The sequence below is a fragment of the Neoarius graeffei genome, chromosome 9, assembly GCF_027579695.1.
Source record: "Neoarius graeffei isolate fNeoGra1 chromosome 9, fNeoGra1.pri, whole genome shotgun sequence".
NCBI classification, from domain to species: domain Eukaryota; kingdom Metazoa; phylum Chordata; class Actinopteri; order Siluriformes; family Ariidae; genus Neoarius; species Neoarius graeffei.
In genome coordinates this window covers 7,211,855-7,230,071 of record NC_083577.1, presented here as the reverse complement: position 1 = coordinate 7,230,071, position 18,217 = coordinate 7,211,855, and the positions used below count along the sequence as shown (strand labels likewise).

General features: G+C 41.4%; 1 protein-coding gene across 1 annotated transcript in view; it reads right to left on the bottom strand.

Annotated features, from left to right (window-relative positions):
- The window catches only part of kansl1l (KAT8 regulatory NSL complex subunit 1-like), a 120,061-nt gene that overhangs the window by 12,088 nt on the left and 89,756 nt on the right, over window positions 1-18,217 (bottom strand). Inside the window, exons 8-12 of the mRNA XM_060928588.1 lie at window positions 12,851-12,976; window positions 11,489-11,608; window positions 9,985-10,088; window positions 9,714-9,835; window positions 753-813 (exon numbers count right to left, since the gene is read on the bottom strand). Coding sequence (XP_060784571.1) covers window positions 753-813; window positions 9,714-9,835; window positions 9,985-10,088; window positions 11,489-11,608; window positions 12,851-12,976 — 533 coding nt within the window. The remainder of the gene's footprint in view (window positions 1-752; window positions 814-9,713; window positions 9,836-9,984; window positions 10,089-11,488; window positions 11,609-12,850; window positions 12,977-18,217) is intronic.

Genomic DNA, 18,217 nt, shown 5'->3' with positions numbered 1-18,217 from the left:
CAACCCTGCCATGCACACCATTGCTGTTCAGTGTTCTCCTGATGGTGGACTCGTAAACATTAACATTAGCCAATGTGAGAGAGGCCTTCAGTTGCTTAGAAGTTACCCTGGGGTCCTTTGTGACCTCGCCGATTATTACACGCCTTGCTCTTGGAGTGATCTTTGTTGGTCGACCACTCCTGGGAGGGTAACAATGGTCTTGAATTTCCTCCATTTGTACACAATCTGTCTGACTGTGGATTGGTGGAGTCCAAACTCTTTAGAGATGGTTTTGTAACCTTTTCCAGCCTGATGAGCATCAACAACGCTTTTTCTGAGGTCCTCAGAAATCTCCTTTGTTCGTGCCATGATACACTTCCACAAACACGTGTTGTGAAGATCAGACTTTGATAGATCCCTGTTCTTTAAATAAAACAGGGTGCCCACTCACACCTGATTGTCATCCCATTCATTGAAAACATCTGACTCTAATTTCACCTTCAAATTAACTGCCAATCCTAGAGGTTCACATACTTTTGCCACTCACAGATATGTAATATTGGATCATTTTCCTCAATAAATAAGTGACCAAGTATAATATTTTTGTCTCATTTGTTTAACTGGGTTCTCTTTATCTACTTTTAGGACTTGCATGAAAATCTGATGATGCTTTAGGTCATATTTATGCAGAAATATAGAAAATTCTAAAGGGTTCACAAACCTTCAAGCACCACTGTATGTAAATATGAATGTATATAGATAACTGGCTGTACCTTATCAATATCCTCCTCCACCTCCTTCTTTATGAGCGGGGAAAGCGCCAGTACCCTCCAGCTGATGAAAGACACATGATATCAGTCATAAAGACACATACTTATTAGACATGTGCTCAAAATATACTAGGTATCTCAGTATTCTCCATACATGGCCTGCTATTTGTAGCATGAACATTTTAAAATATTTTTGCTATGCTTGCATTGCATATCAACACACTGCCAAGAAGTTAATGTTTTCCTAGTTTAAATAGCATCTATTAAAAGCACACACATCTGTTTATGCACTGAGGTTATTCTTTATAATGTTAGCTAACAGAGATCTTGCATGTGACGTCACAGCCGATCCAGATTGTAACAGACGCCATCTTGTTGGTCAAACGTCATATTTCCGCCTTCTACTTCTGCTTCTACTTCTACCTTTTCTTCTGGAAAACCCTACTATATACAGTTCTACTACAACGGCTGCGGCTACAAGCTCTCCCTACCTGTCCACGTTTTTTATGTTTTTTGTGTGTATTTTTGCGTGTTGTTTGTCTGTATCGGACTTCAATATCCACTACAACCATATGGACTTACTGGACATTGGTTTCCAGCAGAAAATGACGGTTTGTAGCGATTTCCATCGCATGCACAACATTCCAGACGAGATAGCGAGACCAGCGGGGTCTCCGTGGATTGTTATCGGGTCTGGCAGGCGAAGGAGGCGGCATCGGGAGAGGAAGCAAAAGCGAGGCTGCAGAGCCGGCCTGTTGACTAAGCTCAGAAAACAGCCACTCAAATCTCCACTGCCAAGCCTTTACCTCTCCAACGCCAGATCCATGTTAAACAAGACGGACGATTTGGAATTACAGCTGGAATTACCTTATTCTATTCTATTCTATAATCGGCTGGTCAGTGCTATACTAGATGATATATCTAGTATCAGTACTAGTAATACTTAAGTGACTTACCCATCCAATGAGGATTGTTATTTTCTTGTTTACAAGATGCCACATCTGAGGGCGGCTGACGAATCCTGAATTTCTGTAAAGATAACTGTCCAGAGATTTATAAGCACGCAGTGCTTCACCACTGAACAGCGAGGGAAAGTTAATGAGGTAATTATACACGTCTGGGTATTCCACCTCTGGCAGTTCAAAATCCACTGACACGGTCGTGAAAACTACGTCCGGTAAGCGATAAGGGTCACTAATCTGTAGGTCGTTTATTTTAGACATATATCTAATTATCTGTTCATTAGAAAAATGAGCCGTGTAGTCCGTCGGTTGAAATTGATCCATTTTGTATACGAGTGCAGCAGTATTCAGCTGTGTTGCTGACCAACAAGATGGCGGCTGTTTACATTCCAGTCACGTGACTGCAAGATCTCTATAGATTTTCAGTGAAGTGCTTTAGCTAGCTACATTAGTTAACTTTGACTGTATAGGGTTGCACTGGAGAAGGGTGGGTTTTGTTTCTTTCCAGGAAAGCACTTTTATACAGCTGTATTATACAAATGTATGTTTCATTGTTATGACTGATAGCAGCTGATCATCAAGAACAACATACTGGGGATGAGCTTTTATTTTCACTCACCTAGCATTTTTGATAGACAGTTTTCTTCTTGCCTAGCCAGCGTTTGCTGCAGCACTGGTTGCTACCATGTGCTGCTGGCAATGTACAATCTACTCCTTGTTCTGAGTTTTAGGTTTAAATGTTATAGTGACGGCATGATTTACACCTTGACTGGCACTCTCACATGTCTGCGCACTCACAAATACTTTTGTGTGCAAGGAATTTATGGGATTTCTCTTGCGCTCATGGTCAGCTCCTCTCACATTCTTTTTTATCAGCTTATGGGTATTGTAGAAAGATGTTGATATTTTTACAGACCACAGTTTGTAGTTCTGCTTTGCTTTTACTTCCACCACTAATCTTGAAATACATCCAAATTGATGTCACTTTATTTTGTCCGCTCAATAGTGCGACGACCTACCCTAAGCTTATGTCACATAGTATCACACGTTATTAGCACAATCTTTAAGAATACAAGTAATAGAGCACAGTATCTGACAGAAGCATGATAGCCTAATAGAAGATAACAAAATAATCCTAGATTCTTATTTAATACTGTAGCAAAATTAACTAGGAATAAGTCCACCAAAGAAACACGCACCATCAGTATGTAAGAGTGATGACTTCATAATTTTTTTTTTTCAATGACAAAATTGAAAATCTCAGACAAAAAATTCAAACTATAAATTTTAGGCCAGACAATTTGATAACTAACCCTGTACATAACAAAATTACTGTCTGAGATGAGCGATTAAATGTTTTACTCCCTTTGAGAGACCAAACTAATTTCACTAATTATCAAAATCATCAACTTGTGCACTAGATCCCTTACCAACATGTTTCTTCAAACAGATCATATCAGAAGCAATCAAACCTCTTCTAAAAATAATCAATTCTTCCCTTAGAATTGACTATGTATCTAAATTCTTTAAACTAGCAGTTATCAAACCCCTGACTAAAAAACCTGACCTTGACCCCTGTCAGCTGTCCAACTATAGGCCAATATTAAACTAACCCTTTATCTCCAAGATCCTGTGCTGTAGCACAGTAATGTAGAGAAATTACAACTTGGAGAGATCATTAATATAATGGAGAGAAATTAGAACTCATAACTTCATACAAATGGTATTCATTAAATTAATCAGTTAGGATTCAGGCCTCATCATAGCAGAGACACAGCACTGGTTAAAGTAGTAAATGACCTACTACAGTCCTCTAATCAGGACTGTGTCTCCTTGGTTGTGTTGCTGGACTTTAATGCAGCTTTTTACACTACTGATAATTCTATTCTCCTTGATAAACTAGAAAATGTTGTTAGAATTACAGGAACGGCCTGCTCCTGGCTCAGGTCTTATTTGACTTATCGTTATCAGTTTGTTGATGTAAATCGTGACTTCTCTGCACATACTAAGGTAAAGTTTGGTGTTCTCCAAGGTTCTATTTTTGGCCCACTGCTTTTTTCTTTATATATGTTACCTCTGGGTAATATTATTCGTAAACATGGTATTAGCTGATTACTCTGTTACGCTGATGACACAGTTTATGTTTCCGCAAAGCCAGATGAGAGACACCAGCTAAATAAAATTGTGGAATGTGTAAAGACACTGGATGTTTATTAACTTCCTTTTACTTAATTCTGACAAGACAGAAGTACTTGCACTTGGACCACATGAAGCTATGAGTAAGTTTTCTGATTACACAGTAACTCTGGATGGCCTTTCTTCTTCTTCATGTGCAGCAGTAAAAGACCTCAGGGTGATCATTGACTCCAGTCTTTCATTTGAAGCTCATGTAGATAATATTACTAGGATAGCCTTTTTCATTTCAGAAATATTGCTAAGAAATATAATGCAGAAAAAAAAACTAGTTCATGACTTTGTTACTTCTAGGTTGGATTATTTTAATGCTGTACTGTCTGGACGTTCTAGTAGACGTATAAACAAGCTACAGTTAGTCCAAAATGCAGCAGCGAGAGTCCTTACTAGAACCAGACGATATGACCACATCATCCCTATTTTATCCATACTGCATTGGCTCTCAAATTTCAAAGTGATTATTAAAACACTACTACTGACCTATAAAGCACTGAATGCTCTCGCACCACAGTACTTGAGCAAACTTCTGGCCTTTTATGACCTGCCACACCTACAGTTGTGTTCACAATTATTCAGCCCCCAATGCTGTAAAGGGTTTTAGGGAATTCAGTGTACATTTGTAATTGTGTTCATAATGACATCTTACAAGGACTTGTTAAAGAACCAAATGCAACTAAAATGACATCAATTGCTTTTGTAATAAAGTATTAAATGGCCTTTTTGTGATTTCTTCATTGACACAATTATTCAATCCCTTTAAGACTACCACTCTTAAGAACAGAGGTTCATTCAAGTGTTTTCAATCAGGTATTGAAAACACCTGTGGATGTCAACGAGCATCAATCAAGCATAATAAGCACCAATTAGGCAGATTTAAAAGGACTGTGATACTCAGCTCCTTCTAGACATTTACTGGTGTGTTGACAAACATGGTGAAGGCAAGAGAATGGTCCCAGAAGACAAGAGAAGAGGTTATTTCTCTTCACAAGAATGGCAATGGATATAAGAAGATTTCCAAAATGTTAAACATTCCAAGAGATACTATCGGAAGCATCATCTGTAAATTCAAGGTAAAGGGCACAGTGGAAACGCTACCTGGCCGTGGCAGAAAGAAGATCCTGACGGCGACTGCTGTGCGCTACCTGAAGCGCCAGGTGGATAAAAATCCCTGTGTGACTTGTGAGGAACTGAAAAAAGATCTGTCAGATGTGGGCATTGAGGTTTCAGCACAGACAATAAGGCGCACACTGCGTAATGATGGCCTCTATGCCAGAACTCCCAGGCGCACCCCCTTGCTGACTCCAAAGAATAAGAAAAGTCGACTGCAGTATGCCAAAAGTCATGTGGACAAGCCACAAAAGTTTTGGGAAAGTGTTCTGTGGACTGATGAAACTAAATTAGAACTGTTTGGGCCCATGGACCAGCACTATGTTTGGAGGAGGAAGAACCAGGCCTATGAAGAAAAGAACACCTTGCCTACTGTGAAGCATGGCGGGGGGTCAATTATGCTTTGGGGCTGTTTTGCTTCTAATGGTACAGGGAAGCTTCATCGTGTGCAGGGTACCATGAATTCTCTTCAGTACCAGGAAATCTTGGAAGAAAATGTGATGGAGTCTGTCACAAACCTGCGGCTTGGGAGATGTTGGACCTTTCAACAGGACAATGATCCTAAGCACACATCCAAGTCCATTAGAGCATGGTTGAAGATGAAGGGCTGGAACATTCTAGAGTGGCCATCGCAGTCACCAGACTTAAATCCGATTGAGAACCTCTGGTGGGACCTAAAGAAGGTAGTTGCAGCGCGCAAGCCTAAGAATGTGACTGAACTGGAGGCTTTTGCCCATGAAGAATGGGCTAAGATACCCGTTGGTCGCTGCAAGACACTTGTGTCAAGCTATGCTTCATGCTTGAAAGATGTTATAACTGGAAAAGGATGTTGTACTAAGTACTAAGAATGAATGTCACTTGGGGGTTGAATAAAACTGATAATGATGTGAGCACAGAAAAGACATTTGTGGTCATTTTATTATAAATGTTATGTTATATTTGTCTAATTTACAAGTGCTTCTTTGATTTAATTGTAAATAAGATGACTGAAATGATCAAAATCAATGTCAAACTGGCCAAAACACTTAATTTCAGTGGGGGTTGAATAATTGTGAACACAACTATACTTCCATCAAAAGGTGCAGGCTATCTGTTGGTACCTCAGATAGCAAAGGCAGGGGCCACAGCCTTCTCTTACAAAGCCCACTAGTTATGGAACAGCTTTCTTGTGTTTGAGATTCAGACACAGTGTCAGTGTTTAAGTCTAGGCTGAAAACATATTTGTTTTTCATCAAGCCTTTTTGTTAATAGCTTTTTATTAGGTAAGCGAGTAGCTCTGGAGAGTTCATGGTTATACAGTGTTTTGATAAACTGGGATGTTTGGATGCTGTTTCCCCTCCCACTCTCATGCATTCACTCTGGTTTGTTGACACCGGAGTGGCTGGCCGCTTTATGTCCCAGGTTGCCCTCATGTCTGTGTTACCTTCTGGCTCTCCTTTTTAGTTATAGACCCCTTGCACTGACGTCACCCGAAACCGGAAGTAAACAAGCTCTGCGCCATATTGGAAGACCAACAAACTCGTGATTAGGGGGAAATAAAGGCAGCGCGCGGTATGTGAACCCACGAGGCACTTGGTTCATCAAAAACCTACAATAGTAAACTTTTGTGCTGTGTTAGGGTGTTCTAACAAAGCTGATGGGAAAGGTGAAAAGAAGTCTTTCTTCAGAATACCAGCTGTGATTGAGACACAAGGGGAGCAAACCAAGGAGCTTTCTGCCAGGAGACAGAGAGAGTATTTAGCTGCTTTATGCAGAGCGGATCTGAATACTTTAAGTCTACAACAGTACAGAATATGTTCAGACCATTTTGTTACTGGTAAGTCACTAGGCTAGAGTGTTGTAGAACATTTTTTAAAAATGTTTACTGAATAAAAACATCCTTAATTTTATCACATTTATGTTATATATTTCATTTCTTTCTTTTGTTTTAATTTTCCTCCCTCCATCCCTCTTTGGATTTTAAATATAGTTTTTCCCCATGTCCAAATAATTCAAAGATATATAAATAAAAACAGATAAGTAGTAAATTAAAAATAAATTATGAAATAAAAAAATCCATAACAGCATGAATACAGATTGCAATAGTGGTCAAGTGCTATAATTTTTTTAACATGATAGTGGAGAATTTCATTTAACCTGCACTGATTATTATATGAATGTTTACAATGTCTGGGTAGCAAACAGATGGCAGAATTGGTGTCAGGTCCTCCTTATGTTTCCACTCTCCCTTGCCCCGAGTCTTATCATATGGGTCAAACCCATCAATCACAGCCAGTTTCTCCACATACCGTGCCCTTTCTGCAGCTGGTAATGTACTCACATAACCAGAATTATCAGCCATCGTGTCACTTCACTCTCGCTCGTAGTTTGTTTTATATTGTGAGTATGTATGTATGTATGTACTTGGTCTTCCAATATGGCGCCCTAACAAAATCTTGCGGTACGGTGACGTTACGCGGTAGCCCTCTATAGAGTTATAGAAGTGAGTTGTTCATAATCACACTATCTGGTGTCAGCCAGAAGAGCATGGGTTCCATTTTGAGTCTGGTTCCTCTAAAGGTTTCTCCCTCATGTCGTATCAGGGAGTTTTCCTTGTCAGCTAGTTCATTCGGGATAAATTTATGAATTCTATGTAAAATTTATATCCGGAAGTTATATAATTCTGTAAAGCCTCTTTGTGACAATGTCCATTGTTAAAAACACAATACAAATAAAATTGAATTGAACTGAATCGGATACCAGTATCATTATTGATGCATCCTTAATAAAGGCTGTCCATTTAGAAAGACAGGATAAAGTCAGCTGCCTCCTAATCTACCATTAGATTATATTGACTTCAATGTATGACTGACACAGACACAGACAACTTAAAGGAAAAAAGGCACATTGTATGGACAAAAGTAAGTGGACCATCACAACCACATTATATGTGCTTGTCGAACATCCCGTTCCAAATCTATGAGCATTAATATGGAGTTCACAGCTCTAATAACTCCCAGTCTTCTGGAAATGCTTTCCACTAAATTCTGAAGCACGGGTGTGCGGATTCGCCCATTCTGCCATAAGAACTTTAGTGAGGTCAGGTACTGAGGTCAGGCTTGGCATGATGTCAGTTGAAGAACTTCAACCTGCCAAGGACAATGATGGTGCACTTTTACACCACCATCACTGAGTCCATCTTCACCTCCTCCATCACTGTCTGGTACACTGCTGTTGCTGCCACTCCAAGGGCAAACTGCAGTGTATCATTAGCTCTGGTAAGAAGGTGACTAGCTGCAATCTTCCATCTCTCCAGGATCTATACGATTCCAGGACCCTAGGGAGGGCAGAAAGGATTGTGGACAACCCCTCCCAGCCCGGCACAAACTTTTTGAGACACTCCCCTCTGGCAGGAGGCTGCAGTCCATCAGGAACAAAACCTCGTGCCACAAGGACAGTTTCTTCCCCACTGCAGTTGGCCTCATCAGTAAAGCCAGAGATCCCCACTGACTCTGCCCACTTGGCCATCCACCCACCGACACAATCCCAATGCGTTATATTAACGCACTTCCTGTCTGGATTGCTGTGTTGCACATTTCATTACACGTGTTCTTCAGTCTGTGACTTTGTATCGCACGTTCCATCACATACTGTACAGCTTGGTCATTTAAATAATACATTGCACATTCTTTTTAATATGTGTTTATTTTCAAATTTATATTACTTCATATGTTTATTTTAAATATTCTATTTATATTTTTACTTTTGTCTCTTTTTCATGCACCAAATGCCAAAGCAAATTCTTTGTATCTGAGGACATACTGGGCAATAAACTTTATTCTGGTTCTGACGTGAGCGCTGATGTTGGGGCCATTTATTTATTTTACTGTCATGGTTTGGCTCCACTTGTCCTGTTGGCATGATGTGTAACTGCAAATCAATACAAAATTCTTCTGACTTTATGAAATATATTGATGAAACAATTCTATCCTGATCCGAGTGATGTCTTCCAGTATGACTCCTTCCCCTCCTCCCACGGCACACTGGAACAAATTAAGAATGATTTCGAACATGCGTTATGGCTCGCAGTTGTGGGAGATTTTGGAGTGGTGTGTAAGACAGCACTCTCCACCACCATCATCACTACACCGGTTTAGGGAATAATGGTGTTTGTTGCCCGAGAACGGTTTCAGAGACTTGTAGAAGCACTGAAGCTATTCTGGTGGTGGCCTGGTCAGTTACTAACACATTTTATTTTATTATTATTATTTTTTTCTAATGTCACCCATCTCATCTCATCTCATTATCTCTAGCCGCTTTATCCTTCTACAGGGTCGCAGGCAAGCTGGAGCCTATCCCAGCTGACTACGGGCGAAAGGCGGGGTACACCCTGGACAAGTCGCCAGGTCATCACAGGGCTGACACATAGACACAGACAACCATTCACACTCACATTCACACCTACGGTCAATTTAGAGTCACCAGTTAACCTAACCTGCATGTCTTTGGACTGTGGTGGAAACCGGAGCACCCGGAGGAAACCCACGCGGACACGGGGAGAACATGCAAACTCCACACAGAAAGGCCCTCGCCGGCCCCAGGGCTCGAACCCAGGACCTTCTTGCTGTGAGGCGACAGCGCTAACCACTACACCACCGTGCCGCCCTCTAATGTCACCCATTTTTATAAAATAAAAGTTCAACAATATTGTATACCATAATACCTGGGTGTGGGAATGTCCTTATACTGCAGCTTTTCCACTGTTCTAGAGGCAGCCAGAGACACTGGGATGACTATGTTGTTTGGGCTGTAAATGCTTTCGCCATTTCTCCTGCTTAGTGGAAACTGTGAGGAACAAACCATACAAGATTCATCTCTCCCTGCACAACTGTATGACTTCACATGAGTAAAAAGCTTGGGCATGACCTTTTATCTAATTCAGTACTCATTATAAATTCTAGAGTACGGTTGAAACTATATAGTTAAGTGTGTACCTGTGACTTTCCCTGGTGTACGTTTGTTTGGCAAGGTGTGAGCATGTCCTCCGTACTGCCCTCAGCATTGGGAGAAAACACGTCAGACTGTGACACACACATGTCTGCAGAAGAACAACATACAGCAGAATCACAGCTATTGTATTAGCTACTGTATACCCACCATACAGATCACACTGTAGGTGTTTTATTACTGACTGTTGTGATACACAGTGTTTCTGTAAAGCCTCGGTCACAACCGGCTGTACGTGCTCCTATGGCCGGTCTATGTGCAAAAAACGCAAGAAACGCACGGAGGGCGCGCGTGTGACGTGCTGATTTTCGGGCTGTAGACTGGCCGCAGAGGTTCTTTGTCATGTCAAACAAACTCTATGGGCTCTTACGTTTTTTTTTTCAGGTTGCAAGACAAACTTACGGCCTCGTGTGTCTTCCGTACAGCCGACGTGTGTCTTTCGTACGATTTGCTGGTGTCAGGTTTGGGCAAAATGTCAATTTTTTTCGTACGTCGCACTTGCGGACTCCGTATGTGTGTCGTGCACCCCACATACGTAATTAGTGCGGCCAACGCACGTTCAGATATTTCGTACGTCATCCATGCGTGTCGAGTAAGTCGGCCGTGCATTGGCCGTATGGCGAGAGGGCGTCAATTGCATGAAAACTCGGGTATATAAAGCTGCAGGGGTGTCTACGGACATTTGTACATGTAGGCTTTAATTGAGAGAAAATCCAATTTCATTTCATTGCATTGCGGCAATATGCCGAAGGCAAAAGGGAAGAGGAGGATAGAAAAGGTGTCGGAGACGGAGGAGAGAGAGACGGCAGCAGAGAGGGAGGAGAGAGAGAGGACAAGGAGCAGTGAGGAGGAGGATGAAGACCATGACAGTGGCCAGCAGGCCAGGAGTTTGTCGTACTCTTTCGGCGTAGCAGACGAGGAGAGGTTGGTAGATTTTTTCCGTGCCAACCCTTGTTTGTACGACAAGAATTTGGACCTGTACAGCAACGCCATCCACAAACGGAAATTGACACAGGGCATTGCTACTGAACTACACACAACTGGTGAGTATTGACCTGCTAAATACTAATTATGGTGCTGTTTTGGCATTTTCTTAGTAAAAATCCAACGTCGTTGGTACGCACAACGTACAGATCGTGCGCAGTTCTTGCAACCTTCATACGAAGCCTGCATGGAACGCACGGTCAGTACGATTAGTGCACATTTGAAGGACATTGGTCTTACAACTACGTGCGTTGGCTGTACGAATGAAGCGACAGCCGTACGTCCGAGCAGCCTCAGACTTCGTGCGTGGTACGCACATTCGACTTCCAGGTTGTACGTTGGGTGCGCGGTGATCTTACTCCTTCATGGTCACCACAACTACGTTCTCCATGAACAAAAAAAAAAAAAAACGCAGCAATTTGGGAAACGCCAAAAATCGCACGGCCAAAAAATCGTACGTCCGGTTGTGACCGAGGCTTAAATGACTGAACAGAGAACAAGTCGTACCAGCATCTGCCCGGCGCTGGCGTCGTCTCTTCGCTGTCCGCCTACAGGTCTGTGTGGGCGTCTCCTGAGTTGGCGTTGCTTTGGTATGTGTGTGTGCCACTTGGAGCTCGTGTGTGCAATCTGTAACAGGACATTTTCTTCCATATTAAAGGAATAAATTCAGCTTCACACATTTTCCCCCATTAACCCACATATAGTTTGGATGAGCAAGCATCCCAGCCTAAATCTATTCCTGTGCAATCAACATGCCTTAGATTGTCAACTACGTATATTAGGTATATTGAGACATTTTGTAACTTTTGCATATTTTAGACAAATCATTCCTTTAAAACAGCTTAGAAAGAATTAGCACAGAAAAGTGTGTACAAGTAAAAGCACCCATTTTTATTCAGAATGAATCCAAAAATTGCACTTAGCTAATATTCGCTATTATTCTATCCACATTCGCTGGATATGAGCAACCGTGCGCTCTGATTGGCTACTCTACTACGAGGCTATCAGCTCATATACCGTGAGTAGAGAAAAACAAAATGGCGGAGCATGTTGCTGAACCAACCGAGGACGAAATAAAAACTCTACTTGAAAACAAAACCCCCCAAAATACAAAAAAAGCAACAAAATATGGAATGAAAGTATTTGATGGCAAGAACATATCTTTTTTTATTTTTCAAGAATTATTATTATCGAATTTTTCACAAATCGCTACTGTCATTTCACCGATTTGTTTACATTCTAAGCGGAAATTATTGTGTCGGATGTTTTGTATAAAGTTTTTATTTATCAAATTTGCAAAAAATAAAAATAAAAATGCTCTGTTTCTCAAAATCCAGTGAATGTGGATAGAATAAAACAGTTATTCCACTCAATCTCGTCGTACGTGGCTTATAGCCAACCCAGGGCTGCACGCCTCGTTGGCTATCAGCTCATGTACAATATGACTCGATTTCATGGAATAACTGTTAAGTATTTTCTGATAAACATTTAGTAGATACGTTTTATTTTTTCACTGCATGTCACTGAAATGTTTATTCTGGCTTGAATGGAAGCAGAACAGTTGTATGGATGTGTAAAAATACTTTGTATTAATTATTCTGTTAAAATAACTGGGTCCGGTTGGATTCAATCACATAATCATCCATATGGCACAAAGAATCTGGTCAGTACGGCAAGTGAATAGAGTTTTACTGAGCAACAACTCTACAGTCCTGATAAAGATTTAAAAAAAAAAAAAAAGCTTTGATTTCTGACGCTATCGCAAACTGTTTCTCGCTGACTGGCAACTTTTGAGTGAGGAGGATTTTGTGCAAACTGAATTTATGATCAAACTGTTCTTTAGTTCGCTTGATTTGAGCTGCTTCTTACCGAATATGGAGGACATATGTTTCTCTGCAGTGGTGAAGCTGGGTGAGAGACTAATGGGTTTTGACTGATGGAGCCAGTCCTCTTTGAAGAACCGAGCGGTATGGACACTGTGGGACACTGGGTTCTCTGTGGAACAGGATACAAGAAGTATAAACCCAATAGAAACTCCAGGCAGAGCGTCCTGATATAAAAGTAGAACGCTTGAAATATAACAACGTGAAAAAACAACTTCAGTTCCTGATATCCTCTGGATGACACATACTACAGTGCCCTCCACAATTATTGGCACCCCGTATACAGATCAGTAAAAAGGGTTGGGAAAAAAAAATCCACCCTTTGGTGAAACTGCTTCATCTCACACTGAAAAAAATGAGCAAAAAATCCAAACTTTAATTGAAATAAATTTATTCAGAGAAAAATAAGTCCCTCATCAAGACATAATCATTTTCAACAAAAACACTATTATTGGCACCCAATAATCTATTGAGTGTCAATGCCAATGGGTGGCACACTTTTATTGGTGCCAATAATTGTGGAGGGCACTGTACCGTATAATGTAAGCATCATGATCTAAGACTTGTGAAAAGGTGAACGTTGCTATTTTTTTTTTCTGAACTGTTATCCATAAGATATAGTGTTGAATGAAAGTATGGAAACAGTCTCCATTTTGCCAAGTTTGTACATCAGGCTCATAAATCAAATCCTTAGCTTTGAACAAGCAACAATCATCATAAATGTGGGAAATAAGGCCAGACCGGCAGACATTTACTGGTAATTTTTGGTCTGTATTTCAAAAGCATCGGACCAGATGGCCGATAAAAAATAATTTGAACATGTCTGTCTGTATTTCAAAACCATCAAACCAGATGGCCCATGAAAAATGGTAAAGATATGGGTCTAATCTACTTCTAATTTTCATCCAAATGTTACACTGGGCGAATACATTATGTTGTAGCACGGCCTGTGAAACGGGGCCCCCTGTTTCTATTGTGTAAGAATAGTTGTATTGTCCCTGCGATGACCTGGCGACTTGTCCAGGGTGTACCCGCCTCTTGCCCATAGTCAGCTGGGATGGGCTCCAGCTTGCCCGCGACCTTAAACAGGATAAGCAGTTACGGATAATGGATGGATGGATGGATATTTGTATTGTTAATTACTAAATTTCTCATAGACTTCTTATAAACATAGTACAAAAAATAGTCATTGTTCACATAATGTTTCATGAGTGTTATTATAGTACCTATATATGAGTACCAGTAAGTTGTAACCAACTGGAACATCCTTGCCCCCCCCAATACTTTTTTCTAGACATGGAACTGATCTGTGTGTACTAGACTACTGTTTTCTTGGTTATGACTTTAAGCATGTTTTTCTAGACAATCCTGACATTTTCTTGTAAATGTAGAACAGGATAAAGCGGCTAGAGATAATGAGATGAGATGAGATTATATTCAATTTGTAGTGTAATTAGCATCTAATGTCGGGTGTAATTTGGCCTTTGAAGACCACAAAAATATGCCTGGAAATAGCTGAGAAGCCATCTCCAGACATCTAAAGCCCTTCAGCTTCTGGGACCCTAAGGCGGGCCCCGGACCCCCGGCTGCATTGTTCTAGGCTTTTGGCCCGTCATTCAAACAGGCTGAAATTTGTATGGACAGACAACATTTCAGACTTGTCTGTCCTGTGACAGTTTGCTTAAAATTCCTTATTTCCCACACTGCACTGCATTACATTGTGCACAGATTGAGTCACAGCTTTGACTATATATAAACAGTGGGCCGTTTTTTTTTTTTTTTGTGAATGTAACACAACCACTAAAACAACACACAATATCAATCACAGTAAAAGTGTGGAATTTACTTTCCTGGTATTTTCATGTCCATCGGCAAAGAGCAGCACATTTGTTTAAAAATAAAGTGGGTGTGGTTTAAACCAGCTCATCATATTCCATTTCAAAGCAGTAACACTGTCTTAATGACACATGATCAGATCTCGTTTATAGATTTGACATCAAGATTGAAAGCTGTCTAAAAATTTACAATATGCTTTCTGTCTCCGTGTTTGCTTTTCTGATATTCAGTCACGTATGTGAGACTCTGCGATAGGAGTGTAGTCAAACCAAGACCTAGAGGCCAAATCAAGATCGAGAATCTTGACTAACAGCAAGACTTAAGAAGAAAAATCAAATCCTTTTCTAGCCAAAGCCTTTACTTCAACTAGCCTTTACAAACTCTCCATCAAGACCAAGATCATATTTGCTAGATCAGTGATTCTCAAACTGTGGTACGCGTACCACTAGTGGTACGCGGGCTCCATTCTAGTGGTACGCCAAAGAATCACTTAATTAAATATAAAAAAAATTTAAAAAATAAAATAAAACGTGAAATACTATCCATAATATCCGAATGGATGAAAAATATCTTATCAACCGATGACAAGAAAATGAAAGGAGATACAAATTAAGTTAATAATTTTAAAAAGTTTGCAAGTGCTTCTGGGTAGCCATATGTAGCGTATGTACGCATTCCCGCCGGTTCCGCTGACAGACGGTTATCCGCCATTGGTAGACTAGGCTGTGATGGGAAAAGGTGGAGGTGGCTTTGCTAATTATGACAAGTACGACAAAATTACTGTCGTGGCTTAAATCCGCGAATGGGAGCGTGGATCAGGAGAGAGGGAGAACTGAAGAGGACACTGAAGTTTGTGAGCCGAGCGCAGATGCTAACGACAGTGGCAAAACCAGCCCCAGAACTGCTAGCAAACGGCAGAAACCAGTAAGGAGGAAGTATGACGAAAAATACATAAAACTGGGATTCATTTGGAGCGGGACAGAGGAGCTGCCCAGGCCGCAGTGTGTTGTATGCGGGGACGTTCTGAGCAATGAGTCCATGAAACCGTCGCATCTCAAACGGCATCTTACAACCAAACACACAGCACTAAAGGACAAACCAATGGATTTTTTTTTACGAAAACATGATGAACTGAAGCAGTCCAAGTCCACCATTCTGTCCTATGGTACACCCGTAGCCAAAGCACAGGAAGCTTCATATCGTGCCAGCCTCCTGATCGCCAGAGCCGGTAAGCCGCACACAATCGGGGAACTGCTGTGTTTGCCATTAGCCAAAGAGATGACACGTATCATGTGTGGAGAGAAAGCTGCCAGAGAGTTAAACTTGGTGCCGCTTTCAAATGACACCGTGTCAAGGAGAATAAACGACATGGCTGACGATGTTAAAAAGACACTGATTGAGCGCATTAAGAACAGTAGATATTTTACCATACAGCTTGATGAGACTACAGATGTTGCAGATTTGGCCAATTTATTTGATTCATTATTTAAGTACAATGTTTTATTTTCCTATATTTAAACACAGTGTTACTGTTCAAAGTACTGTGTGTAATGTTACAGTGGCCAACAATATTAAATATACTTGTTAAATAAAACCTCCGCCTTGTTTTTTAATGAATACTTAGGCCGACTACGCTACTGTATTTTAATGTTGGTCATTATGGTGGTACTTGGAGAGCCAAGTATTTTCTGAGGTGGTACTTGGTGAAAAAAGTTTGAGAACCACTGTGCTAGATCAATGCTCAAGACCATGGCAAATCCAAGTCAATACAGGATTTGAGCCGTACTCTGTGACAGCTTTTATAATTTCTCATCAGTATCTCAAGTAATCAATGGAATCTGGTATTTAATTATTTTTTCATCTCATCTCATCATATCTAGCCGCTTTATCCTGTTCTACAGGGTCGCAGGCGAGCTGGAGCCTATCCCAGCTGACTACGGGCGAAAGGCGGGGTACACCCTGGACAAGTCGCCAGGTCATCACAGGGCTGACACATAGACACAGACAACCATTCACACTCACATTCACACCTACAGTCAATTTAGAGTCACCAGTTAACCTAACCTGCATGTCTTTGGACTGTGGGGGAAACCGGAGCACCCGGAGAAAACCCACGCGGACACGGGGAGAACATGCAAACTCTGCACGGAAAGGCCCTCGCCGGCCACGGGGCTCGAACCCGGACCTTCTTGCTGTGAGGCGACAGCGCTAACCACTACACCACTGTGCCGCCCCTTATTTTTTCATTAAGACATTTAATTTTTCCAAATAATTATATCATGTTCTCTGTGTAAGAACACATTAACTGACATTTAGAAGCTACAACTAAGTGATTTGCTTTTTTCAGGGTGTCATGCCTGCACCTGCTTGCACTCTCGAGTCTACTTCCCAATATTCACAACAGCCTTCAAATATGGCTGCCATGGACTACAACACCCATCCTGCAATTCACCACTCACTCACAGTCCCCTGATTACTGACTGAACAGCACAAAGATTTGGCAAAGTAATGCTCAGTTCTTTGTGATTGACTTTACTAAGCCTTTTGTTCAATGTGCTGCTTTTCTGGTTTGACTTTGCCTGTTTTATATTGCTTCTGATATTCTGTCCGTGTCTTAAGAAGAAGAAGAAACCTTTATTTGTCACATGCACACTTCAAGCACAGTGAAATTCATCCTCTGCATTTAACCCATCTGAAGCAGAGCAGATGGGTAGCCACACCAGAGCACCCGGGGAGCAGTCAGGGGTTCGGTACCTTGCTCAAGGGCACCTCAGCCCAAGGCCACCCCACATTAACCTAACTACATGTCTTTGGACTGTGGGGGAAACCAGAGCATCTGGAGGAAGCCCACACAGACACGGGGAGAACATGCAAACTCCACACAGAAAGGCCCTCGCCGGCTGCTGGGTTCGAACCCGGAACCTTCTTGCTGTGAGGCGACCGTGCTAACTATTACACCACTGTGTCGCCCAAAGGTCTTGCATGACCTTTGCCTGTTTCTGGATTCTGATTTTTAACAATGATTTGAATTTGTCTGCCAGTTTGCCAATTAAACTCTGTTTCTACTTTGACATCCATCTTTTGTCTGCATACCTTCCAGTTGGGTTCCCAAACTCCTAATCACTCACCCCATGTGGGGTTGCTTGATTTAATAGGGCCTGAGCACCGGAGTTGCAAGGCCCTATTGTTTTCCCCAGGATTCTTCTTCTTCTTTTTCTTCAACACTTGGCCATTTTTGAAGTGGTTCCCATGGGCGAAAACTCATGAAGTTTGGTACACACATCACTCCTGGCCACTGCTAATCAGGGATAGAGGCTTGACCCCAGGTGTGTCCGGGGGACTCCATAGTGCGCCCACATGTCATTGAGACTTTTGCCTGGTGTATAGTTTCACCTATCCGTGTCAAATTTGGTAGGTGTGTGGGGTGCCCCAAGACGAGCAAAATTTTAAGCACATTGTATTAGCCATACTCAACAGGAAGTGAGTTATTTTTGGTTTTGTGCGTTTTGACACGTGC